The sequence below is a fragment of the Mixia osmundae genome, assembly GCF_000708205.1.
Source record: "Mixia osmundae IAM 14324 unplaced genomic scaffold scaffold_3, whole genome shotgun sequence".
Taxonomy (NCBI): domain Eukaryota; kingdom Fungi; phylum Basidiomycota; class Mixiomycetes; order Mixiales; family Mixiaceae; genus Mixia; species Mixia osmundae.
Genome location: NW_014575561.1, coordinates 653,174 through 679,026, shown reverse-complemented (window position 1 = coordinate 679,026; position 25,853 = coordinate 653,174). Strand labels below are relative to the sequence as shown.

The following is a 25,853-nucleotide window of genomic DNA, read 5'->3' as shown; positions in this document are numbered from 1 at the left end:
GCATCTCGGCTAGGCAATGGTCAATAGATATCTAGTGAGATGCTATGCATTGGTGTATACTTTCGCCTATTCAGACTTGTAGAACGACATGAGATCGTTTACATCGTCCCTCGAGCCGAGGAAGACGGGCACTCTCTGATGGATGCTAGTGGGTTCGATATCGAGAATACGAGTAGTGCCTGTTGTGGCCAGACCGCCTGCTTGCTCGACGAGAAAGGCCATGGGGAAACCTTCGTAGAGGAGACGCAGTTTGCCCGATTTCGACTTTTTGTCATCTGGATAGCCAAAGATGCCGCCATAGAGCAGCGTACGGTGTACATCTGCGACCATCGAGCCGATATATCGCGCACTGTATGGCTTGCCATTCGATGGAACTGCTCTGCCACGTCAAGCATGTTCACCAGAGCGCAGAGGCGGACGTACATTTGATAGATTCGAGATACTTTGTGACGGGTTCATGGAAGTAGAGCGTATTGCCCTCGTTGAATGAGTAGATCTTGCCGCGTTCTGGAATCTTGATGTCAGGGTGGGTGAGGATGAACTCGCCAATGCCTTGATCGAGCGTGTAGCCATTGACGCCATTGCCCGTCGAGATGACCAAATTGGCGGAGGAGCCGTACATGCAGTAGCCCGCCGCGACCATCTCTCTTCCTGGACGTAGCACATCCGATACTGCACCTTTCGAACCTTCTGCGACGCGATAGATGCCAAAGATCGTTCCACTTGTTCGCGAGTGTCAGCACATGCCAAGAGCATGGCAGATGAGAAACGGACATGTTGACGCCAGCATCAATATTAGACGAACCGTCGAGCGGATCAAAGACGACGCAGTACTTTCCCTTGAGTCGCTCGTCGTCGATCATAATGGCCTCGTCAATCTCCTACATGTCCACACTCGCGTGAGCGCAACTCAGTCTGTACGAGTGTATTGGCGCACCTCTGAGACGAGCACTGCACATTTGCCACTCGCTTTCAATGAGCTGCACATGATGTCGTTGGAGATAATGTCTAGCTTCTTCTGATCCTCGCCTTGCACATTCGCCGTTCCGGCTACGCCGACGCTGTTCATCCGTCCGAGGCGTCAGCGCTCAACCCAAGCACGAGAGGATGCACGAACAGATTGAGCAGTCGGGCACGTCGGACGTTGGTGCTGAGGTACTTGCATGTCGTCTGGATGGCCATGAGCAAGATGGTCAGGTCACCTCTTGCCTGTGCCCCGAGCGCCGCTTGATCATTGAGTGTATGTCTATGCAGCCAGTCCGTCAGCCACTGCTACAGCACCTCGCATGTAGGTCCTCACGTCGTTAGCGTGACGATCTCCTTTGCTATTCCCGCCATGACAGTGCAAGAGGCGAGACGAGCGACTTGCTCGAAACGGCTTTCGCCGGAACGCGCTATCGACGTTGACACGTGGAACTTTCGAGCGAGCCACACTTCACCGACCCAATGACGCTGTCTGCAGGCCTCAAGAACTGGCACTGGCGGTCAAAGAACACCAAGAGCTGGGCGCAGACATGGTTCGAACAACATCTCGTCGGGCTCGAGAGCGAGGGAGTCAAGATTGAATCGATCAGGGAGATCACTGGCGATTCTGACATTGGCATGAGGTCCGTGACGCTTTCTGAACGTCGAACGAAGCTCAAATGGCAGTGGCATGGACAGAAAGAGCAAACTGGTCACTATCTACGACCTCAACATCGTCTGCCGCTGGATCTCGGTGCCAGGAGGCCCAGATGAGGACGAAGTGAGCGGCACTTTGACGGCGCTCGAAGTATGCCACGACATGTCAGAAGAGGAGTACACCTTTGAGTCGACCCTCGATCAATCGGAAGAGGACAGCAAGCGTGCAGACAAGCTGCACACTATCGCAAAGACCAAACTCGCAGATCTCTGTCGTCCCCAATTCCAGCAATTTCCCAAGGTCAGCAGTATCACGACCGAGTTGCTTCCGACGCTCATTGCATGTTCAACCAGAGCATGATAGACGTACACGGCAAGGATCTGCTGCAGGCTGCAGAGGATGAAGACGCAAAGAGCAAGGGTCAGCCCGCCGCGCCTGCGCCCAAGCTTACTACCGCTGCTGCCGCTGCCAAACCCGCTACCTCTAGCAAATCCATCAACACTGCCGTCGTGACTCTCCAAGAAGATCTGCGAATACAGGCGGTCGAACTCTTTGAGCTCCTCACCGACCCGACGAAAGTGCCACAATGGACAAGAAATGTAGCTCAGATCGAGCCCGTCGTCGGTGCACCGGTCTCGCTCTTTGGTGGCAATATCGTCGGCAAAGTCCTAGCAGTAGACAAGCCAGAGCGTTTCGTGCAGACTTGGCGAGCGCCCACTTGGCCAGATGGTCCGCTGAATCCGTCTCCTTTGTCCGTGTAGCTAATCTGTCCCCCTGGCAGATCACTATGGCGAATTGGAGATCAAGCTCCAGCAAGGCTCAGATACGACAAACCTCTCCTTGCGCTTGACAGGCTGTCCAGTGGGCAAAGAGGACGAGACGAAGCACAATCTAGAAGGCTTCTACATGCGCTCGCTCAAAGCTATAGGGTTAGAAGATTTCGATTTCATTCCACTCTACACGTCTATCTGGGGACTACGACTGGCGGCGTTTGGGCCTTCGCTGATCAGTATCAGCCTCATCCTCGTGGCGCTCTACGCCATCTATCGCGGCCCGACGTTCCAGTCGTAGTCCCCTTTGCAACGAGCGCCTCGTCGGTGAGGCGCTCTACTCCCCTCTTTCGCCCTTTCCCGTTGCGCTCGTCGAACCGGATGCTGAATCGGTTGGCGCCCTTTCGTCTACAGGCTCGGCACTATGCTCTGAACGCGGGCTACCTATGACGACGCAGCATGATAGAAGGGCGCATGTAGACTAGCATGTGCCGTACGCATAGAGACGATATTGGCTCTCGTGTATACTGCATAGCTGCTCCGGAAGTCATTTGAGCGATCAAGCCTGCATTGAAGCCGTCGCTGCACTACTCGATTAGTATTGACACGTTATCTTGTTTTGGGTCACCTTGCCGCGCGTTCATCTAATTCGTACGATCGAAAGCGCCAGGGCAACGGTTTCGCACAATAGATGCTCACAAGGAGGCTTGCTTCGCATTCGAGACAGCTCCGGAGGCCACTGGCAAGCTGCACTATCAACAGAGCTGCCTTGCGGAGTAGGATACCCCTTGCCTCTTTCGCAACACAAGCCAGTTCTAGCAAGATGACCGATCTCGTCAGCGTACTCGAGCAAGCAGCTACGCCTGCTCTGACACCTTCTGTCGACTTGCCTGCTCATCTTCGACCATCTTACAGTCATCTGAATCCGGATACGCTGCCGCCGGGTTACGTACAGCGAAACAAGTGGGCCGTCTTTGGGGGCGAGATCGAGAAATCGCCCAATGACGATAGAGATTATCGCTTGATCAGGCTAGCCAATGGCCTCGAAGTCATGCTCATCTCAGATCCTCAGACGGACAAAGCAGCTGCATCCATATCTGTCCGCGTTGGACATCTCTCTGATCCTGCCGATCTCCCTGGCTTGGCTCACTTCTGCGAACACTTGCTCTTCATGGGCACCGAGAAGTATCCCAAAGAGAACGAGTACGCCGCCTATCTGGCTGCCAATGCTGGACGATCGAATGCGTCCACTGGTCTAGAAGAGACAGTCTACCATTTCGATGTGCACCCTGAAGCGTTGACTGGAGCGCTAGATAGATTTGCTCAATTCTTCATTGCGCCTCTATTCGATGCTTCCTGTACCGAGAGGGAGATTCAAGCCGTCGACTCGGAGAACAAGAAGAACTTGCAATCTGACATGTGGCGACTGTTCCAGCTGGAGAAATCGCTCAGCTCTCGAGAGCATTGGTATTGGCGTTTCGGTACGGGCAATCTAGACACGCTGTGGACACAGCCAAGGAAGCGGGGAATAGACATCAGGGACGAGCTGCTCAAGTTCCACAAGAGACATTACTCTGCGAACCTAATGAAGCTCTGCATTATTGGCAGGGGTAAGATCTTGCACACATCTTGTCGTCAGGAGCTAATGTGCATCGTAGGCTCCTTGGACGAATTATCTGAGATGACGCACGAATGCTTCTCCCAAGCAAAGAACACAAGCCTTGCGCCACCCACCTTCTTCGGCTCGCCTTTGACCAGCAAGGAGCTCCAGACGCTTGTGGCCGCAAAAACAGTCAAAGATACTCGCTCTCTCGATTTGACTTTCCCGTTTCCCGATCAGACGACGCTTTACGCGACCAAGCCAGCCCAGCTCTTGGGTCATTACGTGGGACATGAGGGCAAGGGCTCGATCTTGTCGCACCTCAAAGCGAAAGGCTGGGCTGACTCACTCTCTGCTGGTCAAGGCCAAGGCGCAACTGGCTTCGAGCTTTTCAAGGTCTCTCTTGCACTCACTGAGCAGGGCCTTGCCCATCACCAAGAAGTCGCCTTGGCTATCTTCAAGTATCTCAATCTGCTCAAGGCAACTCCACCGCAAGAATGGGCATGGAAGGAAGTACAGCAGCTTTCGGAGATCGCGTTCAGATTCATGGAGAAGCCGCCTCCGCAGCGAGAAGTCACGACAATCTGCGGACAGATGCAGCAACCGGTTCCTCGCGAATGGGTGCTATCCTCGCCTTGGCTGCCAAAGGTGTTTGACCCGAAACTTATCGCCGAGTCTATGGCTTCGCTGGCAGTCGAAAATTGTCGTGTCTCGATTGCCTGTCATGATCCATTGCCCGGTCTCGATTGGGACAGCAAGGAGCAGTGGTACGGCACAGAATATAAGATCACACCGCTTTCGCAATCTCTTATTTCACAATCGCAACGATCTGTGAATGAAGAACCAGGCGATGACCTTGCTCTACCAGAGCCCAACTCTTTCATACCGGCAAATCTAGACATCTTCGAGCAACAGAAAGGCAAGGCGATCGTGAGACGGCCAACCCTTATTCATCAATCACCAATCTCGCAGGTCTGGCACAAAAAGGACGACAGATGGTGGGTACCGCGTGCGACAGTCCTCTTCGTCCTCAAGACGCCGGCAATGCTGACTGGGAACGAAGCTGTGCTGAAGACCAACCTCTATGTTCGCCTGATCACCGATAGTCTGACGGAGTATTCTTACGATGCTGATCTCGCTGGTCTATCGTACGACCTCAGCAGGGCCGACAACGGCTTGATGATCACTATCGGCGGCTACAATGACAAATTGCCGGTGCTTCTCAAAGTTCTCCTCGAACGTATGAAGACCCTTGAAATTGACCAGCAGCGCTTTGATTTGATCAAAGATCAGCTCAGACGCAATTACGTCAACGCCCGATTGAGGCAGCCATGGGAGCATGCGCAAGTGCACATGCGTCACGTCACGACCGAAACGAACCATCTGGCAGAAGATCTACTGCGCGTTCTGCCGAACATCACACGTGACGACGTGCAATCATTCATTCCGGTCTTATACGAGTCTTTTGCTCTCGAGGGCCTTGTCCATGGCAATGTTCTCAAATCTACTGCCTTGGATATGACGCGCATGGTCGAAAACATGCTCGCGCCAAAAGCGCTTGCGCCCGCCGATATACCCAAGATGCGCTGCCTGCTCTTGCCTAAAGGTGATTCCTTGTGCTCTCCGAGCTGGCTGAACTGATCTCTGGATTGTCACTGTAGCAACACAGCATCTGTTGAGACTCCAAGCACCCGATCCTGCGCAGCTCAATTCTGCGATTGAATACCACTGTTACTTCGGCGACGATGCCGATCAACGCTTGAGGGTCAATCTACGGTTGCTGGGTCAGCTCGTCAGCGAGCCATGCTTCAATCAGCTGCGAACACAGGAGCAGCTGGGCTATATAGTCTTTTCGATGCCACGCGCTTCGATCGGCATGTGCGGCCTCAGCTTCTTAGTTCAGAGCGAGCGCTCCGCGCCGTACGTTGAAGGCAGGATCGAACACTTCCTGGACACCTTCAAGCAGCACCTGGAGAGCATGTCGGAGGGCGACTTCGAGAAACAGCGAACAAGTCTACAAAACAAGTACCTGGAGGATCACAAGAACCTCAACTCTGAGACCAGCGAATACTGGGCACACATACACTCTGGTTACTACGACTTCAGCCGCAAGGCACGAGATGCAGAGCTACTGGCGACCCTGACGAAGCGGGAAGCGCTCGAGTTCTTCATGACTCATGTGCATCCTTCATCGTCGACACGAGCACAGCTGTCCATTCATATCAACTCGCAAAGACTACAAGCGGATTCCGTAGAACCTATTCTCACTCTGCTTTCGGACGCCGAAGTCAGCAGCGAATTCGCTCAAAGCCGACCGACTCTTGCAGAATTGGAAAGCAAGGTCGCAGCGTTGATCGGGGACACTAAGCTTCCGGGAGACGTCCGCAGCAAGTTGGACGCAGCACTCAACGAGCTCAAGCAGGAGCCTGTACGAGAGGGTATCATACTGATCGAAGACGAGGAGGCTTTCCGCGCAAAGATAGAGAGAGGTCCGCTCGCGACACCTGTAGAGGAGCCAAAACTGCAAAGTCATCTGTAAATTGTCTCGTTAGCATTGCATGATACCACCCTGCAGCATGTTGTTCTGCACATTCGGCGCAGACATACCAAGATGTCTCTTATGGCGCAGATGCTTGTCTGCAATAAGGCGCTCTAGTAGCGTTGACAGACATCAGGCTGCCTGACCAGCACCGAGCGAGCGTAGAACGCTTCGCTCCATCGTGCTCTGCCTGGCGCCGCTAGGGCGCATTGAGCACATCTGCGCTCATCGAAAGCGCCTTCGTCTGATCGAAGCCGAGTCAAATCGATCAAAAGTCGGTGATTGCACTCTCATCATCATCGTCTTTGATGCTATTGGCGTCTTGGCTTGCAAGGTCTTGAGAGATTGTCGACGAAGCGTAGCTGCGCCTCGAGGAGAATGAGGGTAGGCCAGAGGAATAGGTGGCTTGGCTCTGAGAAAATGAGCGTCAGCACGATCACTGATTGCTTCGCTGGTCAGGCTTACTCGAAGAGATTGGACGTCAGATGGGATGTAGCCGGCCCGGTCGTGATTGGCAAAGAAGCCCGGCTCGAAGCGAGCAGGCGTATTGCCTCTCACAGCTATCTTGAATGTCAGCGGGGAAACCACACAGAAGGACAGAGACGTACCTTCTGGGAGGTTGTCATGAGCTGCATCTTGTATGGTAGCCTCAAACCGATTGGCCGTCTCGGAGCGATTGTAAGGGCGACGCGGCTTCGACAGCTGGATGAGACTCGGCTGCAGGTTGCTTAGCGGCCCTTCGACGAGGCAACCCTTTTCTTTGTAGTGTGTAAGCAAGTAGTGCCAGAGCGCATGTTTGCTGAGTACTTTGGGATTGCCCAGGATGACAAGACCATACTTTGCACGGGTCAGAGCGACGTTGAGTCGTCGAGGATCGTTCAAGAAGCCGATGCCCTGGTGTTCATTGCTTCTGACGCAGCTGAGTAAGATGTAGTCCTTCTCTCGGCCTTGGAACGCATCGACACTGGCAACTTCAATGTCCTTGTAAAGCTCCTTCTTGAGCGAGCCGTTGAACAGCATGTAATTGGCAATGTAAGCTCGCTGTCCCTCATAGGGCGTGACGATGCCAATTTGATGAGGCATGACGCCCGATTTGAACAGTCGTGTGACGACTTTCTCGACGTTGGCTGCCTCTGTACGATTGAGGAAGGATGTACCGCTTGATGAGATCTCTTCCTGACCGAGGTTCTGATGGAAGTACATCGGCGTTGTAGGCTGTGGCCATGGGAAGTCGACATTCTTCTTGATACGTTCGGGAGCAGTGACTCCATTCTGTAGTGATCCTTCGTAGAACATGTTGGAAGGGAATTCCGATAAGCACGGGTGCATGCGATACTGGACCTGTAAGCGGATGGGCCTATTACCAAGCAGAACGAGACGCTCGAATAGCGATTGCGTCAAGCCAGCGCGGGCAGCTTTCTTGCTCATGATCGTCGGACCGAGCTGGGAATGATCGCCGACCATAACGAGCTGCTTGACGCCAAAGGTCAGGGGAATCATGCACTCTGGCTCGGTCTGCATGCGAGTTCAGCGCATGTCGTTCACGAGATAGTCAGACATACAGCTTGCGTCGCTTCATCGATGAGCACTGTGCGGAACTTGATCTTTGACAAGCGAGGATCGCCACAGCCAACGCAGGTGCAGCAGATGACATCGGCATTGGTAAGAATCTCTCGCTCGCATGCTCTGGTGAGGCTCTTGAATTTGCGTTCGTCACTGCTGCTCAACTCGCCTTGCTCCGTCTTGAGCTGGATGAGCTTCTGGAGCTCAACATGCGTATCGTTGTTGGCGACTTGCTCGTGAAGCGTCAGATGACTGATGGACGACTCGAGCGCTTCTCGAGACTTGGCAGTGATTCTGACGACCTTCAAACCAGTTGTGTGGATCTTCTCAGTCAGCTGATCGACTGCAACGTTCGAGGGTGCAGTGACGAGCACTTGGCCCTGGCTCATCGTTGCCAGGTGGTAGACGATCGAAGCTGAAGTGACCGTCTTGCCCGTTCCGGGCGGTCCCTGGATGAGACTGAGAGGCTTCTGGAGCACGCTCTTGACAGCATAGACTTGGGAATGATTGAGATCTGGCAGATTGGGCGCAGAGACTCTTTTGGGCATAGGCGTGCGCAAGACGGTGGGTACAGCGGCCTCGTGACCCATGAGCTTGTGGTAGATGTAGCCGCTGACAGACTGCTCGTCGACGGCAAAGGTCTTCATGGCCAATTGCATGCGATCGAAGCTGGTAGATTTCCAGATGAAATCGGCAGAGAAGTTGTGAGTGCAATCGTGAGGTACGCCATCGTTCTTGCGGAGCTCCAGAGCAACTTCGTCCGAGATATCTGATCAGGACTCGTGAGCTTGAGTCGTTGTGCAAGGACAGCAAACTGACTGTTGGGTACTTTGATGACGTGGCCAAGGCCATCCCAATGCTTGTGGAGTGTGCCGTCGTATCGCAGCTTGAGCTCGTCGCCGACAGCGAGTCTGACCTCGCCCGATTCTAGCTTGGGCAAACGGAACCAGGCCACGCGCTTCTGATTGAGACCCATATCCCATCTGACGATGAGATCGTCCTGCGTTTGAGCTTCCTTGAGCTTCTTGTCGTAGTCTGCTTCGATCTTGACGAGAGGACCGAATATGTTCTGATACTGGTACGCATCTTCGTACTTGAGCAAGATGGGCTGAGGCTCGTCGTCAATGCCTGGCTTCTCGAGATCCTCGACGGTAGCAGCTGCATTGTCTTTCCAGAGCTCCTCGAGTTTGTTGATCTGCTGAAAGGTGATCTGGCGAGCACGCAGCTGCTCTTGCTCTGTTGGAACCTTGACGAGCCAGGACAGGAAGCTGCGGTCTTCGATGAGGGGTGACCACTGAGCTGTATCCCAGATGATGTCCTTGGACGTCTGTACCGCCGCGCAAGGTTGTCTGTCCTGCAATGAGACAAAGGCGCTCGAGCGTGCAACAGAGGCCGATGCTCACCTGCACAGGAGCACGACGACGGTGTCTGATTTGGCGGGTATGAAGCCAAGAATGAAGACGTTCTTTGCGCCACAGTTGTAACATTCGGGCACGGTGTCGCCAAGAGGACCATCCTGGTGGAGTTTGACTTCCTTGTGCTTGGCACGAACGAGATGATTGACAATGTGTGAGCCCGAGGTGGAGCCGCGAGAGTTGCAGAACCAGCGGTGGCAAGTGAGGCACTCGATCACACAAGCAGCATTATGGATGCCACAGTAGCTGTGTCATGCACGCGTCAGACGTTATCTGGCAGCCTCAACAGCGGGGTGACGGCGGGACGTACGAGCATGCATGAGGAGGCAGATCCCTCGAGAGATCGTCGAGGATGCCGTCTGCAAAATCAGCATCGTCTCTGCCGTTGTGCTTTCCATTGGCGTGTGAATGTGCTCCGTCATCGAGCAAGTCAGCCGGTTCTCCCGACTCGGTCTGCGTATCATCGTAGACGGACAGGCCGTCCAGCCGACTGTCTAGCTGTGACTGTGCATCCTCCTCATCCTGATCGCCCTGGTGGCCATTTCTCTGTGCCTGTGAAATCACTGAGAGCGCCGACGAATGATCATCTCGATACGAATAGTCTCTGTCCGCCTGCAAACGGTTCGAGGCACCATCCATGCCGAGCCTTGGGGAGCACTCCTCGACGATCTGGCGCTCCTGCCCTACAAAGCCAGCGAACGACGAACAGCCAGCCAGCTCGTGACGGCGGTGACACGACGCGGCGGAATTGGTTCCCTCTCTCTTGCCGTCGAGGTGTGCGCTTGCCAGGCTAGCCGGCCAGTCGGGATGTCGTTCGCAGAGGTAGCACAGCAGTTTGTGACGTACTACTATCAAGTCTTTGATGCAGACCGCTCAAATCTCAGCGCTCTCTACGTATGCTCTTCCAGCTCGTCACGGGCTGGACTGGCGGGCTGACCTCTTTTTGGCCGCTTGCTTCCTTGTGCCTTCATCTGATCCATAGCGCGATCAGAGCATGCTCACGTTCGAGTCAGCCTCCACGCAAGGCACGACGGCCATCACGGAGAAGCTAAAGGGTCTGCCGTTCCAAAAGGTCCAGCACAACGTCTCTACGCTCGACGCCCAGCCGACAGGGCCAGACCATAGATCGATCCTTGTCCAAGTCACCGGACAGCTTGTCGTGAGTCAAGGTCCTTGTCTGCCTTGTGACTCGAAGGCTGACTATGGCAATGGCTAACAGGTTGATGATGGCGCGAATCCGTTGCAATTCAGCCAGGCCTTTGTCCTCAACCCAGAGGGCAGCTCTTACTACGTGTCAGTACCCGCCAGTCGTCGTAGACGGTGCTCTTCTGATCCTGAGCGCGGTATATAGCTACAATGATGTGTTTAGGCTGGTCTACGTGCGCGCCCCTGATCCCTCACACCGGCGCGAGGCTGACAGAGGAGCTTTCACAGGGTTAGAGCATCAGACAAGTCCTGCAACGGGCTGCGCGGTCTGTGCATGCCGAGATCATGCTGATCATGCTCCTTCCTGCCATGCCCTACGTGTATCGAGTCCTCAGAGAGCTACTTTGCGAAACTCTTGCTTGGGCGCCGGAATGCAATCTCTGCTGTGCCATGCTGACGTCGATGAGCGTGACCTCCATCCCAGACTGCTCCGTAACATGATGATGCTGAAGAGGTTACAAGCTCGGCATGGACAAGCCAACGCGTCGCGAAAGTGGCAAGGCGTCGCCATCGCTTTGCCGGCCGGCTAAAGTAGTCGCAATCTGACCGCCTGGTCAATATCAGGCAGTCCAAGCCGAAGATCGTCATCCTCGTCGATCAGAGGTAAGGTCAACAGCTTATCACCGACTTGAGCAGCCCCGACATCGCCTGGCCGTCGCTGCATGCGAGTCAGCTGACAACGCACCCTCTGATCGCCCTCAGCTCAGGCTTTCGTTGAGGTAGCTCGCGATAAGCTATCGAGATGAACTTCTTACCAGATCGCCAACGACGAGTCACGTCCAGACGACCAGCGAGCCCCGACTATGTGCCTGCACGAAACCAAAAGTCAGACCCGCAGTCGTCCAATGAGTACACCCAAAGGTCAGGTGGTCCCAGTCGAATGGCGAGCATCGCTGCGAGGAGGGCTGCGCGTCAAGCCCTGCCCAGCGAGGAGGAAGACGGTCAGTATGATGCACTGTGCCGCAGCGATCCGTGCTCACAAGCGCTCGCAGAGTTGACATCCCCCTGGACTCAAGCTGGCGCAGACACACCTTCAGAGTCATCCTCTGCCGCTTCTTCTGATTTCGAAGCGGTCGATCTCGTCGACTCTTCCAGCGAGACCGAGCTCGGCACACGTATTGGCTACAGAGGTCGCGTTATCAGCCAGCGAATCCCCAGTCGGTCAGAAGCAGAACATGGCAACGTGCAATCACTCATGCTGTCGGCCTACCCTGCTCTGTCACCTACAAGTCAGACGCAAGCTCGTAGCTCGAGCCACGCATCTGCACGATCTTCTTCGTCGTCTAGAGCGGCCGATGACGACTCGAGTGCGTTCGACAGCGATACCAATTCGACACTGCTCGGAGCATCTGGCTGGGCAAGGGCCGATCGGTTTGCAAGCTCTTTGGCTGAGCGTACCTCTGTCGATCGGGCCGAACCTGCCTTCAGAGGCGAAGCACAGGCAGAGCAGGGCAGGCTCGAAGAAGTCATCAAGGCATCTCTTTCGACCTTGCTCACGATGTCGAAATCTACTACTGTCTCATCTCCACTTCACGAGCAGCCCTCCGATGACAATGCAGAACGCTCGACGCTCTTTGCTCATGATGACTTGCCCATGCGGCCGTGGCTGATCCGCAACGACACGCTACGTTCTAGCGCCATCGTTCCTAGTCAATCCTTGCGTAGCTCAGCCATCACGCCTCGGCCATCGACAGGAACGAACGGGGATGTCGCAACGCCACACACGGGCTCACAAGCCTTACCTCTTGTCGATGATACGACATCGCCCTCGTCTTCAGACTCGGGCCAGGAACGCCGTCGCAATCCTTCTCGCACGCGTCAAGCTCGACCACGCCAACGAGCCAGTCGCACGGGCAAGCAACAGCCAAGTCATCCGCCTCATGAGCCTGCAGCAAAGTGGTCAGATTGGCTCAAGCCGTCTATCTGGATCGAGGCAGTCTCTTGCATCTCCTGGCAAGCCATTGGCGTTATCAGCCTCGTCTTTGTCACCGGCTCCATCGTTGGCTTCAGTCTGTCTCGGTATGAGCGTTTACGAGTATGGGGTGACCCGCTCATGTGGCCGCACAGCTCATTCGTACACTCGCACGCTAAACTGTCGGTGCTCAATCGTCTTGTCATCTGACTTCAACCGCCTTCTACTGTCGTTGCCACTCCTGCGCTTGTACTGCATGCCGCTAGTATAACAATGTATCCATTTCCTGCACATGCATCCTCAGTCCATGCTTTGGTTTCCCGGCAGCCGATCAAAGGCCTTTGTTGAATTCGACCGTGCTCAGTGGTTTGCCAGTTTTCGGATCCTTGAGATCTCTATACTTTTCTTCTAGCGTTGACGTTGAGACTGTTGCTCGTTGGGGAAAGACTGCGATCGCAGGAGGCAAGAAGAGCAGTAAGCTTGTACCGATCAAGCCTGTGGACACGTATGAGCTACAGGTACTCTGATTGGCAGAAAGTGTGGCTTGCCCAGATGCACTACTGATTCGACTCGTTTTCCTCGAGGACCTTGGAAGAAGCCCTTGCTGAGCAGGAAAGTCATAGTGACCGGGGGTATGATCAATGTGGGTCTGCCAGTTCACCGTGAGCGTCTGTTCCGGGGAGTAAAGAGAGACGCACATATTCGTCAACACACGACTGGCAGCAGTCTGCGATATGGCGAGTGAGCCTGCAACGCTACTCTTGCCCAGACTTTTCGGTTTCTCTTCTTCGTCTTCCGATCCAGGTGCAAAGACATCGATGCCGTCTCTTATCTCTTTCCATCGCATGAGACCGATGTTGGCACAGCCTGCAGTTGCTACTGCAACAAAAGGAACGAGCCTGCCGAGTAACGCCTTCGTCGAAGCAGCGACTTTTAATCGTGGTACAAGCTGGTTCAGGCCGACCGCAATGGCGACGGACACGCTCGTGGCGGTCGCATATGCTGTACCGATCTCGGCAGTCGACATTTCGATACTCTTGTTCGCATTGGCATAGTTCACACAGACGTTCAGGGTCTGATTTGCCCATTGCCAAAAGCTGCGAGTTCAGGCTTGAGGGAATTGCTCAGCGAGCAGATTCGACGCAGACTGACATGATTGCGCGCATCTGCAGAATGATGAGCACTATGTACGCGTGAGTGTTAGAGGCCTACTCACAGATGGATTGGGCATGAGCATGCCGCCGACGACGAAAAGGTTGGTCGGCACGAACGCGCTTAGCCGAAATGGTAGAGGCACTGGCAACCCGGTATCTGCCGAGGAGCTTAGGCTCTACTGGAGCATCGAGAGCTATCAGGATCACCTGGATGTATCGAGCTGTCGACGACTGGCTTTGACGTCAGAGTCGGGGGCACAGGAAATGCGGGACAAGCTCACGCTGCTTTGCTTTCCAAATCCTCTGCTCGCCCTGCTGATTGTACAGATCTGATCGCTTGCCATCTTTGTAGTCTTGTACGAGCTTCTGAGCGTTTATGAGATCTTGAGAGGAGTAAAAGAGCGTAAGGGGCGAAGTGATCTCTATGAAATGTCGCAAACGCCCGCTGAACTTGGACTGATCATATCGAGATTTCGCTGTGTCACTCTGATCAGTCTATGCACATTCTGACATGCAGTCTTCGCACAGATGTCTATCGGCGGTGCCTGCTTTGTCGTCATTGCTGCAGATTGATTGCCAGATTGCTGCGACGCGACCTCGTTAATTTCTCCACCTCCGGTCCGGTGCAACCGGTGCCGCGTGACGCGTCGACGTCGCTGTTGTCGCGCGCTAGGTGAAAGCTGCGTTTGCTGGCTGCATCCATTTCCCATCTGAGCGCAGCGAGCGTCAGCGTACGCCATATCTCGGCTTATCTTGGTTTGATCAGCTTTGATTGTGAGCGCACATCTCTTCACACACTTTGCGAGATCGGCACATGGCTTGAGATTCTCCGACCACTTCTCAGCTCAGCACGGTTGACCGCGGACACTGTCAGAATGGACGACGAAGAGCAGCTCTCAGGTGGGATGACCTGCAATTCCGACCCTACCGCTCATCGGCTCGCACAGATACAGGCTCAGCAGAAGCCCTGTCAGATGAGGACGACAATCTGGTGACTGAGTATACGGAGCAAAGCCGGCATGCAGACCCTTACAACCCTTACCAGCTTGCGCGTCGACATTTGCAAGGACAAAAGCGCCAATCTATCACGTACAGCCACCATGCAGTCCCTTCTGAGGACTATCCGAGTTCGCACGCCTCGGATCGACCATCGGGCTTGCTCGGATTGCCCGTCGAAGTGCTCACTAGTATAGTGACCGAAACCGGTCACGATAACACGGGCGATCTCTTCGTGCTCCAGCAAGTATGTCGCACACTTCGCTACGTTATGAGGCAAGATGTCATCTGGTGTCAAGTAATGGACATCCCGATGGGTAACGACGTTGGCCAAGCCGGCAAGCGTGCGAGAGAGGCTGCTGCAAGGCAGTACAACTTTATCTGTGTTGCGTGTAACCATTACGAGCGTTACCCACATCGAGCCATCGTCAACAATGGACGGTACTACAGCTTCTGTCGCAAATGCTACCTACGCGGCATCGATATGCACAGGTGGGAGAGAACACTCAGAGACCATTCTGTCGCCTACTGGTCCTATGCAGCGGCGCAGAGACATCCGCCTGAGAACTATGATCCCGTGGAAATCATGCAAGACGCCTGGCAAAGGCAGATCAGTCTCTGGATGGTCGACAAGCGTCTCTTTGGCCTCAGCGGCGAAGAGATTTGGGCACCCGATCTGCCCGAATTTGTCACAGACGAGCTCATGGATCTCTGCCGTCAGTACGTCTTTCACTGCGGAGAGGTACAGATACCGCTTGATGAAGTGGCAAAAGCTGCACGACGTCCGTTCTGTCTCCTGCTATGTTACACATGTCGCTGATGTTTGTCTGCAGTCATTGACAAACGATACAAGCAGTATACAGCATGGCAAATCAGCCACGCAGCAGTACTTGCACGCCTCGAACGAGAGCTTACTGCGCATATGATCTGGCAGCGACATGCGAAAGTAGAGAAACTCAAAGGCTTTCTCGATCTCAAGTCGATCGGTCTCCATCTGGCCAGACGTGAGGTCCAGCTCCTTGGACGCGAGATTGGCAGACTGTCAAAGCCAGGCCTCTCTGCGTATGCGTACACCGTTCATCCGATCGTGCTGTTGCATCATGACGAAAGCATACCCCTCAAAGATCAGCTCGACAAAGTGCCCGTCTGGATCGCAGAGACTGTCGAGTATGCAGACGACGAGCTCAGTTGTCTACGCATGCATTGCTCCACATCGGCAACGCCAGGGTGCAGATCGTGTCTGTGTCCCACTCACTGCACCCAGACAGACCGCAGCTATCTACGCGTGAGAGGGAAATGCAAAGCGCACCCGATGGTGATGTCGCTCAACAAATACACCAATCCAGAGCTAGATCCAAGAAATAGAGAAACTCCTTCGACTTCAATGCATTGATAGCTCTTTTCGCATAGAGGCGTATACAACGTGCGGATTGATCTGTATGGCATCAAGTCACATTGAGAGCTTGCAGATGTGCGATGCTGATTTTGTTCGACTCGTACAATAGCCACATTGCAATGACTAGGCACACAGTGTGCATGCAAGCGGCTAAATTTAAAGCCTCGATCGTTCTTCTCGAACATGGAAGCATCCCGGCCATACACCGTCGTCAGACGACCAGGATCCGCGAGCATAAATTTCCGAGAGACGTCGCAGCCGTCTGAATTGACTGCGTACTGAGGACAGGAAAGAGCGGGAATGGGAAAGGAGCATTAGGAAGGATGTTGACTGAGCTATCATGAAGCGAAAAGACGAGAGCTGGACAGCGTGACCTCCATCCTATAGATGTCCACCTGTCGTCTCTTCGCGTCGCAGTAGCTGAGGACAACAATGAGCAGCCCTTGCCGAGCTTCTTTTGGCAGCCTCACTAATCAAAGATTTTGTCGAGACTCGTCGCGAATCGCGCGAATTGCCACGTCGTGGAGCATTGCACCGACATCGAGGACCGGATGGTGCATGCAACATGCCGCCTAAGAAGAGCTCAAAGTCGGCGAACAGTAGATCTGAATCGTCTACGCCTAGGAAGACACCAGCCAGGAAGCGATCAGGCTCAGAGACCGCTGCACTGTCGGGCAATCCGGCCACGATCTTAGATTACTTCAAGCAGCCTGCTACGCCTGCGTCCAAGACCAGGGAGGCTCGTGAGCACAGCCTTTCTGCTAGTGCTACTCGTACGAGTCGTGCGGCATCCAAGAAGCCTGCAGGCGAGCTCAGAGCTACCGACCCAGAGCGCGTTGAGATTGTCTCAGTCACTCCTGCGACGAACGGCGATGTTCCCGAACCGATCAAGCTGAAGAGGAAGAGCTCGGTCACACTGGAAGAAGATGGCCTCATGTGCATTGATGATACACCCGTCGCTGGCGCGAGCAGACCTGCGATTTTACAAAGAACCTCGTCGAGCAATTCGATGCAAGCCTCGAGTAAGAAAAGCAAGGTGCCCCCGAAGCAGCCAGACGCAGTAGGCGCATCGGCCGGCACGTCTACATTCGATATGGATGGCTTCAGCATGCTATGGGATGAAGAGACTATGCTCAATGGCGGCAAGGCAATCGAATCTGATGATGAACAAAGCGAAACCGGCAGCGCGACCGCGACAGAGGACGAAGCATGGGACTACGAATCTGGCGATGATTTTCGGGAGGAAGGAATCCACGTCATGTCCCAGGACCAGCAGCATGCTGGACTGTTACGCGAGCTACAACGACAAGAGGTCATTGTACTCGATGACAGCGACGATGAGCAAGGCCCGCCGCCAGCAGTCAGGAGTGCGCCAAAGCCTGCCTGTCCAGTGTGCAGCCAGCTATTCGAAAATGCGAGCGAAGAGGTCAGATTACCTACGCAGTTACGTAAAGCCGACCTGATTCTGAGTCTAAACAGGCACTTCAGCTACACGTCAACTCGTGCGTGGACAGAGCGAGCATGCGCGAAAGATCGCGCTCCGTATCCACAGTGCCTGCGAGGCGCTCAAAGTCTCGGTCGCTCGAGCCGCGCATTGTGGCATCCAGATCAAAGGGCAAAGCGCGTCCAATGACCAAGCTTAGCGATTTTCGACACCAGCTTCGGTCGACTTCAAAAGCTCCAAAGCATGAAAATGATCAGCCGCAGATGACGAATGCACAACCTGCGCCAAGTGTGTCGAACGGGATCGCAAGACCAGGCACAGGCAAGCCAAATGCTTTCACGGCGCTCATGCTTGGTCATGCGGAAGACAAAGCATGGAAGAAGGCAGCTATAGCAGAGAAGATGCCCTGGCGCAAATCGGCTCCTCGACCATGTCCATTCTACAAAGTCATGGAAGGCATGCCGATTGCAGTCGACGCGTTTCGTTACGGAGGCATCAAAGGCATCAAGGCTTACTTTCTGTCTCATGCTCATGCTGATCACTACACCAATCTATCCGGCTCTTGGAATCATGGGCCGGTCTACGCTTCGAAGACGACTTGTAACTTGATTGTTGCTAATCTTGGCGTCAAGCCCGAATACGTCCACCCACTGCCTTTCGATACGCCCACTGTCATAGCAGGAGTCACGGTCACTCTCATCGATGCCAATCACTGCCCCGGCTCATGCTTGTTCCTCTTTGAGGCGCCTCATACCGATCCCAAATCGCCGTATAGCAAGACGCCATCACGTATCTTCCGTTATCTGCATTGTGGTGATTTCCGAGCGAGTCCGGTTCACATTCGTCATCCTGCGCTGGCTGGCAAGCGGATAGATATCTGCTACCTTGACACGACATACCTCAATCCACGCTATACGTTTCCAGCACAAGAGCAAGTTGTCGATGCTTGCGCTGCCCTCATCAAGCAACGCATTGATGGAGATACGACGGCGCTGCGCAAAGGCTATCAGGGTGGTCAGCAGCGAGCAAAGCAAGAGGTCAAGTTTAAGGACTGGCTGGGTGTGACTGGCGTCAAGACGGAAGTGAAGGATGAAGTCAAGGAAGAGATCAAAAACGAGAGTGCTGCCGATCTGCTCGGTGGTAATGCATTCGATGACGAAGAGGAGATGGAAGATTCGATGCGCGATCCTGACGAAGACTCTATGTTCGATCGCGAAGACTCGCAAGCGCCGCAAATAGACGAAGAAGAGGACGAGGAAGCAGATACTCTGGTCGATAGTCCTTCTGTCAATGCGCGGGCGGACTTTATCAGTCATAGTCCTGGCCATGAGACCTTGCCAGACCTGCCAACGGTCAAGGAAGAGCTCGAGCCATCCACGATAACTTCAGAGGTAATCAATTCCGTCCGGGATCATGACGAAGATAGCAAAGTAGACGACAAACAGGCGATGAAGACCGATCCGGACGTCAAGCCATCGAAACGAGAGCATATCCTCGTGCTAGTCGGCACATACTCCGTGGGGAAAGAGAAAATTTTCAAAGGTATTGCACAGGCCCTCGGCTCCAAGGTCTACGCAAACGAACAGAAGCACAAGCTCTTCTCGTGCATGGATGATCCTGAGCTCCATGCGATGCTCACAAAAGACCCTTTCGAGGCGCAAGTTCACGTGACGAACCTGTTTGCCATCAAGCGCGAAACACTCGAGGAATATCTAGAGCAATTCAGTCGCTACTTCACCAAGAGTGAGCGCAACAGTCAAGTAGTACCAATGAGTTACTCATGCTCTGCAGTCATTGGTATTCGCGGCACAGGATGGACATTCAGGCCTGATGCGACGGAAGAAAAGATGCCTTCCGTCGCGCGGGTCGTCGCGAAAGGCTCGATGCCCTTTACACCGGCATACCTCTATCCGCAACGCGATTCGACGGAACGTTACCAGGCTTATGGCGTGCCTTACAGCGAGCATTCAAGCTTCTACGAGCTGACCTGTTTCGCACTTTCTCTCAATTATACCCGCATCATTGCCACCGTCAACGTTCACAATGCGACTTCAAGGCATGTTGACTCATGTTTGTACCCTCTTCTCTGCTGACGAGAACATATATTTCAGAGCCAAGATGAAGCAGTGGACGGAACGGTGGGCGACAGAGAAGAAGCGACGGAAAGAAGTGGGCGAGCCGGACGTGGTACCTTCGCGCACAGACTACTACTGGTAGTATTCCGAGACGTGTTTGTTGACATTACTATGCATGAGATGTGCCTCTTTTTGAAAGTAACATTACAACAAGAATGCGATTGCATGCATGCGAGCTCAGAGATACAGAGGCTCTATGCGGCCGCCGAGCGAATTTGGCGTTCTGGCCCTTCTCCGTCGTCCGACTTGATTGTAGTGCTCCTGCGTTGATCTGTCAGTTCATGCGTATATCTTAGTGATGTGGACTAGACGCACCCATACGAGCGCCATGACTTCGCCATCGGCAGAGTAGGGACTCGGTATCTCGCTGTAGCCCGATCGGGCGGTAGGATGGCGAACGTAGACGGCGGAGCAAGTCTCAAAGTCGACTTCTAAGTAGGTGGGAATGAAGAGAAAAGGTGCGGCATAGTCTGGCAGATGGAACTCGCGTGGCTCCGTCTCTGGAGCTAATGAGCTCGTACTTGGGCTTGGGTCAGGCTGGGCGGCAATCTCTTCGTCGGTCTCTTCGACTACTTCGTCTGTCTCATCGGACTCTGACTCGGTCGCTGATTCGAGAGCATCAACGATATCTTGACCGGGGCGTCTGAGCAATTCAACTGCTGCAGGATCGACAGTGAAGAGATCGCCGGGTTGGACGAGATAGCCAGCAGCGCGTTGCACGTCGCCGTTCACTCTCACTTTGCCATGGATGACCATCCTTCTGGCTTTGTAGACGCTGCTGGCGAGACAAGCACGGAAGACGAGGACGTCGAGCCTTCGTTCGACCTCTCTGAACATGAGCGAAGTAAGCGGGACGGCTTGTCTCGCTTTATCCTCATTGGTGGCTGTCGCGGCGGGCGATCTCGAGCTGTGTTCTCTGACGGATTTACCCGATTCTGCGAGAATGGCGGGCAGGGAGTTGGGAACGTAGTGCTTTGAGAACTTCTTCTCTTGGATCCAGTCGCCATGGTAGGCTCGCACGACCCGTCTGGAGAGCCACTTTTGCTGAAAGAGCGTCAACCGGGGTTGGGTGAACTTGAGCTCCCTCGCAAGCTCGCCATATGTCCTCTGGTAGAGATTGAAGAGGTTTTTGGGATGCCATGACTGCAAGGAAGGTCAGCCATGAGCTGTGAGGTGCGATGACCTGACGGTCTCACTTGCCATGCGAGGGAGACCTTTAGCGATCGAGTAGGGGTTCTCCTTCTTCCACATTGTGTCCTGAGCTCTGTCTACGCCTCTTGCAGGTCACTCAAACTCATATCGACCCTGTCATCTCCTCCTCACCACACTCGATTGCTGCCTCTCAAAATTTCAGTGCCGGCACGCGACTCGAGCAGACACCGTCAACAGAACTCGGCGTCGATCAGTCTGTGCGCCCAGATGGACCGCCCAGTCGACGATCTGATCTACTCACAGAGTAGCTAGTCATGCCCCTGCAACCTCGCCGACGCTTAAGACGAGCAAGCGTCGAGCGCACGACTCGCCCGTCGTCATGGATTCCAAGCCACTCCAGGCACGGATCCTCATCCTCGACCACCATGACTCGTACACCAACAATTTGCTCCACTTGCTCACCCGGCATCCTCTCAACTATACCGATGCGGAGCTAGAGCGCAGAATCCTCGTGCGACACCATGATACGCTCACTTGGTTCGTGTGAGCCCTCGTCATGTTCAGGCTTGTAGCTGAATGATGCGCCGCACGATGAACAGGGATCAGCTCAGTCATGATATACTGCCAGAAATTGACATTGTCATCCTTTCGCCCGGTCCAGGTCGACCAGATCGGCTCGAGGTGTGTGACTTGTGTCCTGACGCGTGATCGCGTTCATGGCCGATGTCTATCTTGCAGGACTTTGGCCTCGCGCATCGTTTGCTCAGAGAATGCGATAAGCCCATCTTCGGTATCTGTCTCGGTCATCAAGGCATGGCCACCGCCTTTGGCGGCCTGATCGACTCTGAGCCTGATCTTGTCCATGGTCAAGTCTGCCAGATCCAAATCGAGTCATCGCAAGGGCTCTTCAAAGATCTTCCGCCCGTCTTCGATGCTGTCCGCTACAACTCTCTGACCGTGTCCGAGCCAGGTCAGTCTTTCGCAAGGTGGCAGCAGGCCGAGCTCATGGCTCTGCAGATTTGCCACATGAGCTACAAATAACGGCTTACTCGACGTCGCCAGATGGCCGCCCAAGCATTATGGGTCTCCAGCACACGAGCAAACCGATATGGGGCGTGCAATTCCATCCAGAGAGTGTCGCTTCGACCTACGGCGCCAATATATTGAGCAACTTCCTCGACATGGCGACTCGTCATCTAGATTTGCAAGAAGATCGCGCTCTGAGCCACAAGCTGCAGGTCAGCTCGGCTACTCATTGTCGCGACACGGTCAAGCCTCTCTTGGCAAACGTCAAGACGGCTTCCATGGCTGCTCATCAGTTCCAAGCAGCAAACCCAAAGGAGCCGGCTCAAGTCTTCCAAACCATGTGCCAAGGCATCGCACCTGGGCTGGGCGAGATCTGGCTCGACAGTGCCCGTCCGACTGCTCATTCTCGTTGGTCATATCTGGGCATACCTAGCGCCGCTCTCTCGTATCGACTCCAGGAACGTGTCTGCACGCTCAAATCAATCTCTGGCCAGATCGAGGAAACGCTCCTCAGCAACGATCAATCATTCTGGTCGTACGCCTCTGATCTCCATCGTCATCTTGCAGACGTCACGGATGTATCGAGCGAGTGCGACATACCCGTAGGCTGGTATGGCTACCTCGGCTACGAGCTCAAGCGTGAATCGCTGCCTGCCGAGTATCATGCAGATCCTGCCCGACAAGCCGACGCTCAGCTACTCTTCTGTCCTCGCGTTCTCGCCTACGACCACGAGCTTCGGACCTGGCATGCTCGTGTGCTCACCGGTCGAGCTGAGTTACATGGTATCCAGTTCGCTGTCGATGAAGCAGCGGCGGCCGAATGGCTAAAGACGGTCGAACACTTCCTCAACAGCGGCGATACTACGCAGGCGATCCAAGCTGCTGCCCTGCCTGCTGCAACGAGCTGTGTTCCTGTCATTCAAGGCTCGCAGTATCGGCGCAAGATCGATCAGACTCGCTCGTACATCCAAGCAGGCGAATCTTACGAACTCAATCTGACGAACAAATTTGACTTGGTGCCGCATCAAGCGACAAAGATTGACCCTTTCGCGACGTACCTTCAGCTTCGCGCAAACAATCCGGCTCCCTTTGCTGCTTATCTTGCGCTGCCGGGCTTGCGCGTTCTTTGCTCATCGCCCGAGCGATTGCTACAGATCTGGCCGACACGGGACAATTTCGAGGAGCGACGAATCCAGATGAAGCCCATCAAGGGTACAGCTCAGCGCAATAAGCTCGATGCACTCAAAGATGCGCAAATCGCAAAGACGCTCCAGCGTGACCCTAAAGAACGCGCAGAAGGTCTCATGATCGTCGATCTCATTCGAGCAGAGATGGCCAGTTTCTGTCATCCGTCGAGTATTGAAGTGGATAAGCTCTGGGCAATAGAGTCTTTCGAGACCGTTCACCAGCTTGTATCGACTATCTCCGGCACGCTCAAAGCTCAGGTCGGTCCTTTCGAAGCGATTAAGCGATGCTTTCCTCCCGGTTCGATGACGGGCGCTCCCAAGCTTCGAACGATGCAGTTGCTCGAGGACTTGGAGGACTACAAACCTCGAGGCATCTATTCTGGTGCACTTGGCTTCATCTCAATCGACGATCGCGTCGACTTGAGCGTCGTGATCCGTACGCTCACAATTGCCACACCAGAGCATGATAACGTCGAGTCACGAGCTTTCGACTCGGATCAGCTTCACATGTCCATCGGGGCCGGCGGCGCAATCACTTGGCTCTCGGATCGCGAGGCAGAGTGGCAGGAAGCCTGTCTTAAGGCAGCCTCGGTCGCAAAGTCCCTTGGCGTGGCTACTCCCTCTTGACAATAACCCAATAGATTGTTACATGTCTGTTGCTATATCATGCACCATTAGCGCCTCTACTCGCTACCCAGCTCGTCCGTGAATTCCTTGAATTTGAGCAAGTCGTCAGCAGCGACGGTCGGTCTGACGCTCTGAGCCGCGCGGAGGAAATCTCGCAGGTTGAGAGGTGGCTCGAGCAGCTCGTCTGTCTCTACGTCCGTCCAAGACTTTTCAATCGCATCTGGATCACCAGGTGAGCATGGCGTCAGCTTGCGCACGTCGGCGCTGCCATCTTCCGCCGGCACTGAGACCTGCCAAAAAGCCCATCAGTGGATTTTCACAAGCAGGCTGGTGGTAAATACCTCTTTAAAGTGAGTGGCGCTCATCACCTTGCGCACAGGCTGCATCAAGGCATCTCTCACGAGCACTGCGATATCGGAACCAGAGTATCTGCTCGCGGTATGAGTAGCCGGTAGACAAGCTGGAGCTGGGCGATGAAGCGTACCCGTCTGTCTTGTCTGCGAGATCGCGGTAGTCTGATGAGGTGAGCGTGCAAGGCGTTGTCCCAACGTTGAGCTCAAACATGCGCCGCCTCGCCTGTGCATCCGGTAGCGGGATGTATATCCTACAAAAACTGTCAGATTAGCACGAATGACACTCTTTAGATCTATTACCTCTTCTCGAATCTAGACGGCCGAACTCGGTCAGATTGACTACCACAGACAGGACGAAACGCACCTTCGCTTGATGGCCAAATCAAGCTGCCAGGGTATATTGGTGGCGCCTAGGACGAGCACACCTGTCGAGTCGTTGCCCACACCTTGCATTTGGACTGCATCACCGGTTTTGAGCTACGACTGGTAGCTGTCAACGTCATGCTCACCGAGGAATTCTGTCTTGATACGTCTAGAGGCTTCTGATTCACCCTCTCCACGAGTACCGCACAAGGAATCGACTTCGTCGATGAAGATGATTGCTGGTTTGTTCTCCCGTGCCATTGCGAATAACTGCTTGACGAGTCTGCACGCCACGAACAGGGGTGAGTCCCGACCTTGCTCGCATCTCGTTGCGACGTACCGTTCGGATTCGCCCATCCATTTGCTGACGAGGTCTGACGATGAGACGGAAAAGAAGGTGCTTTTTGCTTCTGTCGCGACTGCTTTCGCCAGAAACGATTTGCCCGTTCCCGGCGGGCCGTAAAGCAGTATACCGCGCCATGGCGTCCGCTTTCCTGTGAACAGATGCGGAAACTTGATGGGTAGGATGACGGCTTCCTTAAGTGACTCTTTGGCAGGCTCGAGACCGGCCACGTCCTCCCATCTTACATTGGGTGTCTCGGACAAGATTGCGCCTGCAGACGATATCAGCTTAGCGTGCCAAGAGCGGCTAAAAACATGCTCGATAGGCCCGCTCGTAGCTTCTTTGTGTCTGTGTCATCATCATCGCCGTCGCCTGGCTTCCTATCAGGACACATGATCGTTCAGGGATGAGCAACATCGACGCGCGAGACTGACTTCTGGCCCATGCCGCCGCCACTGCCTTTAGCCTGTCCGTTCGCGCCCACCGCTTGACGTTGCCGCTTCTCATCTAGTTTTGTCTCAGGTCAGCATCTTGCCAGAGCCGGATGGATGCGCAAGCTCGCCTAGCTGGCTGAGATGGTCCTTGATCTGTATCGCGCGATTGAGATACTCTTCCAGCTTAGACCTGATCATCTCTTGAAACTTGGCATTCTTCTCGTCTGCCGGTTCAAGCACGAGCATGTTGAGCACGAGGCAGGCATGCTCCGAGTTCACTGACATTTGAGGGCCATGCTGAAGTAGTCGAGCGCATTCTTGTAGAGCTTGAGCGCCTCTTCGAAGTTCTGAGCGATGTCCTGCTCGATAGCCTGCTTGACAATGTCGCAGCCCGTCTAGAAGCAGTCATTGACATCAGCCCGTGTCCTTGCGATGCTCGCGGTAGATGCTCGTCATGATATCTGACTTGGTCAAGCTGACGGCGTGTGGCCGGCACAATCAGTAGTGATGCTCGCTTACATCTAGGAACTTTGACATCCCTGCGAGGGTTGAAGGATGATCTGTGTCCGGCCCGAGCCGTCGCTAGCTTCCTGCCGGTGATGCGGTGATGTCAATTC

At 54.3% G+C, this 25,853-nt stretch overlaps 11 protein-coding genes across 11 annotated transcripts; 6 read left to right on the top strand and 5 right to left on the bottom strand.

The window, feature by feature from the left end:
- Positions 1 to 51: 51 nt before the first annotated feature.
- On the bottom strand, positions 52 to 1,361 carry L969DRAFT_86002 (uncharacterized protein). Its single transcript, XM_014713889.1, has 6 exons — positions 1,301 to 1,361; positions 1,118 to 1,246; positions 938 to 1,061; positions 775 to 881; positions 424 to 722; positions 52 to 374 (listed from the first exon to the last, which is right to left on the bottom strand). Exons 1-6 carry the CDS (start codon positions 1,336 to 1,338, stop codon positions 67 to 69), a joined length of 1,005 nt encoding a protein of 334 aa, XP_014569375.1. The 5' UTR covers positions 1,339 to 1,361; the 3' UTR covers positions 52 to 66.
- Positions 1,362 to 1,422: 61 nt separating this feature from the next.
- L969DRAFT_86000 (uncharacterized protein) lies at positions 1,423 to 2,898 on the top strand. Its single transcript, XM_014713888.1, has 5 exons — positions 1,423 to 1,607; positions 1,663 to 1,921; positions 1,975 to 2,350; positions 2,403 to 2,550; positions 2,806 to 2,898. Exons 1-5 carry the CDS (start codon positions 1,447 to 1,449, stop codon positions 2,822 to 2,824), a joined length of 963 nt encoding a protein of 320 aa, XP_014569374.1. The 5' UTR covers positions 1,423 to 1,446; the 3' UTR covers positions 2,825 to 2,898.
- A 149-nt stretch (positions 2,899 to 3,047) lies between these two features.
- Positions 3,048 to 6,610, top strand: L969DRAFT_85999 (uncharacterized protein). The gene is made up of 3 exons (XM_014713887.1): positions 3,048 to 4,001; positions 4,050 to 5,597; positions 5,653 to 6,610. Exons 1-3 carry the CDS (start codon positions 3,215 to 3,217, stop codon positions 6,528 to 6,530), a joined length of 3,213 nt encoding a protein of 1,070 aa, XP_014569373.1. The 5' UTR covers positions 3,048 to 3,214; the 3' UTR covers positions 6,531 to 6,610.
- A 33-nt stretch (positions 6,611 to 6,643) lies between these two features.
- Positions 6,644 to 10,147, bottom strand: L969DRAFT_40646 (uncharacterized protein; the record flags this gene model as incomplete). Its single annotated transcript, XM_014713789.2, has 8 exons — positions 6,644 to 6,774; positions 6,819 to 6,942; positions 6,996 to 7,090; positions 7,139 to 8,045; positions 8,093 to 8,862; positions 8,913 to 9,442; positions 9,497 to 9,754; positions 9,819 to 10,147. 8 exons carry the CDS (start codon positions 10,145 to 10,147, stop codon positions 6,644 to 6,646), a joined length of 3,144 nt encoding a protein of 1,047 aa, XP_014569275.1.
- Positions 10,148 to 10,315: 168 nt separating this feature from the next.
- On the top strand, positions 10,316 to 12,836 carry L969DRAFT_46550 (uncharacterized protein; the record flags this gene model as incomplete). The annotated part of the gene is made up of 6 exons (XM_014713886.1): positions 10,316 to 10,402; positions 10,491 to 10,667; positions 10,728 to 10,801; positions 10,860 to 11,146; positions 11,473 to 11,655; positions 11,707 to 12,836. The coding sequence occupies 6 exons, from the start codon at positions 10,316 to 10,318 to the stop codon at positions 12,834 to 12,836; spliced, it is 1,938 nt and encodes a 645-aa protein (XP_014569372.1).
- L969DRAFT_22718 (uncharacterized protein) lies at positions 12,646 to 14,371 on the bottom strand. The gene is made up of 8 exons (XM_014713597.1): positions 14,307 to 14,371; positions 14,062 to 14,256; positions 13,988 to 14,011; positions 13,843 to 13,937; positions 13,779 to 13,792; positions 13,325 to 13,723; positions 13,175 to 13,275; positions 12,646 to 13,121 (listed from the first exon to the last, which is right to left on the bottom strand). Exons 1-8 carry the CDS (start codon positions 14,338 to 14,340, stop codon positions 12,958 to 12,960), a joined length of 1,026 nt encoding a protein of 341 aa, XP_014569083.1. The 5' UTR covers positions 14,341 to 14,371; the 3' UTR covers positions 12,646 to 12,957.
- Positions 14,372 to 14,452: 81 nt separating this feature from the next.
- On the top strand, positions 14,453 to 16,651 carry L969DRAFT_59695 (uncharacterized protein). Its single transcript, XM_014713885.1, has 4 exons — positions 14,453 to 14,680; positions 14,728 to 15,558; positions 15,610 to 15,943; positions 16,282 to 16,651. Exons 1-4 carry the CDS (start codon positions 14,656 to 14,658, stop codon positions 16,436 to 16,438), a joined length of 1,347 nt encoding a protein of 448 aa, XP_014569371.1. The 5' UTR covers positions 14,453 to 14,655; the 3' UTR covers positions 16,439 to 16,651.
- A 34-nt stretch (positions 16,652 to 16,685) lies between these two features.
- L969DRAFT_102230 (uncharacterized protein) lies at positions 16,686 to 19,880 on the top strand. The gene is made up of 4 exons (XM_014713884.1): positions 16,686 to 17,598; positions 17,652 to 19,359; positions 19,408 to 19,672; positions 19,728 to 19,880. The coding sequence occupies exons 1-4, from the start codon at positions 16,738 to 16,740 to the stop codon at positions 19,831 to 19,833; spliced, it is 2,940 nt and encodes a 979-aa protein (XP_014569370.1). The 5' UTR covers positions 16,686 to 16,737; the 3' UTR covers positions 19,834 to 19,880.
- Positions 19,881 to 19,928: 48 nt separating this feature from the next.
- On the bottom strand, positions 19,929 to 21,002 carry L969DRAFT_93294 (uncharacterized protein; the record flags this gene model as incomplete). The annotated part of the gene is made up of 3 exons (XM_014713883.1): positions 19,929 to 20,012; positions 20,067 to 20,894; positions 20,952 to 21,002. The coding sequence occupies 3 exons, from the start codon at positions 21,000 to 21,002 to the stop codon at positions 19,929 to 19,931; spliced, it is 963 nt and encodes a 320-aa protein (XP_014569369.1).
- Positions 21,003 to 21,282: 280 nt separating this feature from the next.
- On the top strand, positions 21,283 to 23,743 carry L969DRAFT_93293 (uncharacterized protein; the record flags this gene model as incomplete). The annotated part of the gene is made up of 4 exons (XM_014713882.1): positions 21,283 to 21,440; positions 21,503 to 21,584; positions 21,642 to 21,873; positions 21,921 to 23,743. 4 exons carry the CDS (start codon positions 21,283 to 21,285, stop codon positions 23,741 to 23,743), a joined length of 2,295 nt encoding a protein of 764 aa, XP_014569368.1.
- L969DRAFT_85984 (uncharacterized protein) lies at positions 23,640 to 25,843 on the bottom strand. The gene is made up of 12 exons (XM_014713881.1): positions 25,756 to 25,843; positions 25,520 to 25,631; positions 25,365 to 25,460; positions 25,237 to 25,309; positions 25,121 to 25,182; positions 24,800 to 25,073; positions 24,606 to 24,742; positions 24,461 to 24,554; positions 24,397 to 24,408; positions 24,228 to 24,347; positions 24,085 to 24,172; positions 23,640 to 24,033 (listed from the first exon to the last, which is right to left on the bottom strand). Exons 1-12 carry the CDS (start codon positions 25,771 to 25,773, stop codon positions 23,800 to 23,802), a joined length of 1,320 nt encoding a protein of 439 aa, XP_014569367.1. The 5' UTR covers positions 25,774 to 25,843; the 3' UTR covers positions 23,640 to 23,799.
- Between the last annotated feature and the right edge of the window lie 10 nt (positions 25,844 to 25,853).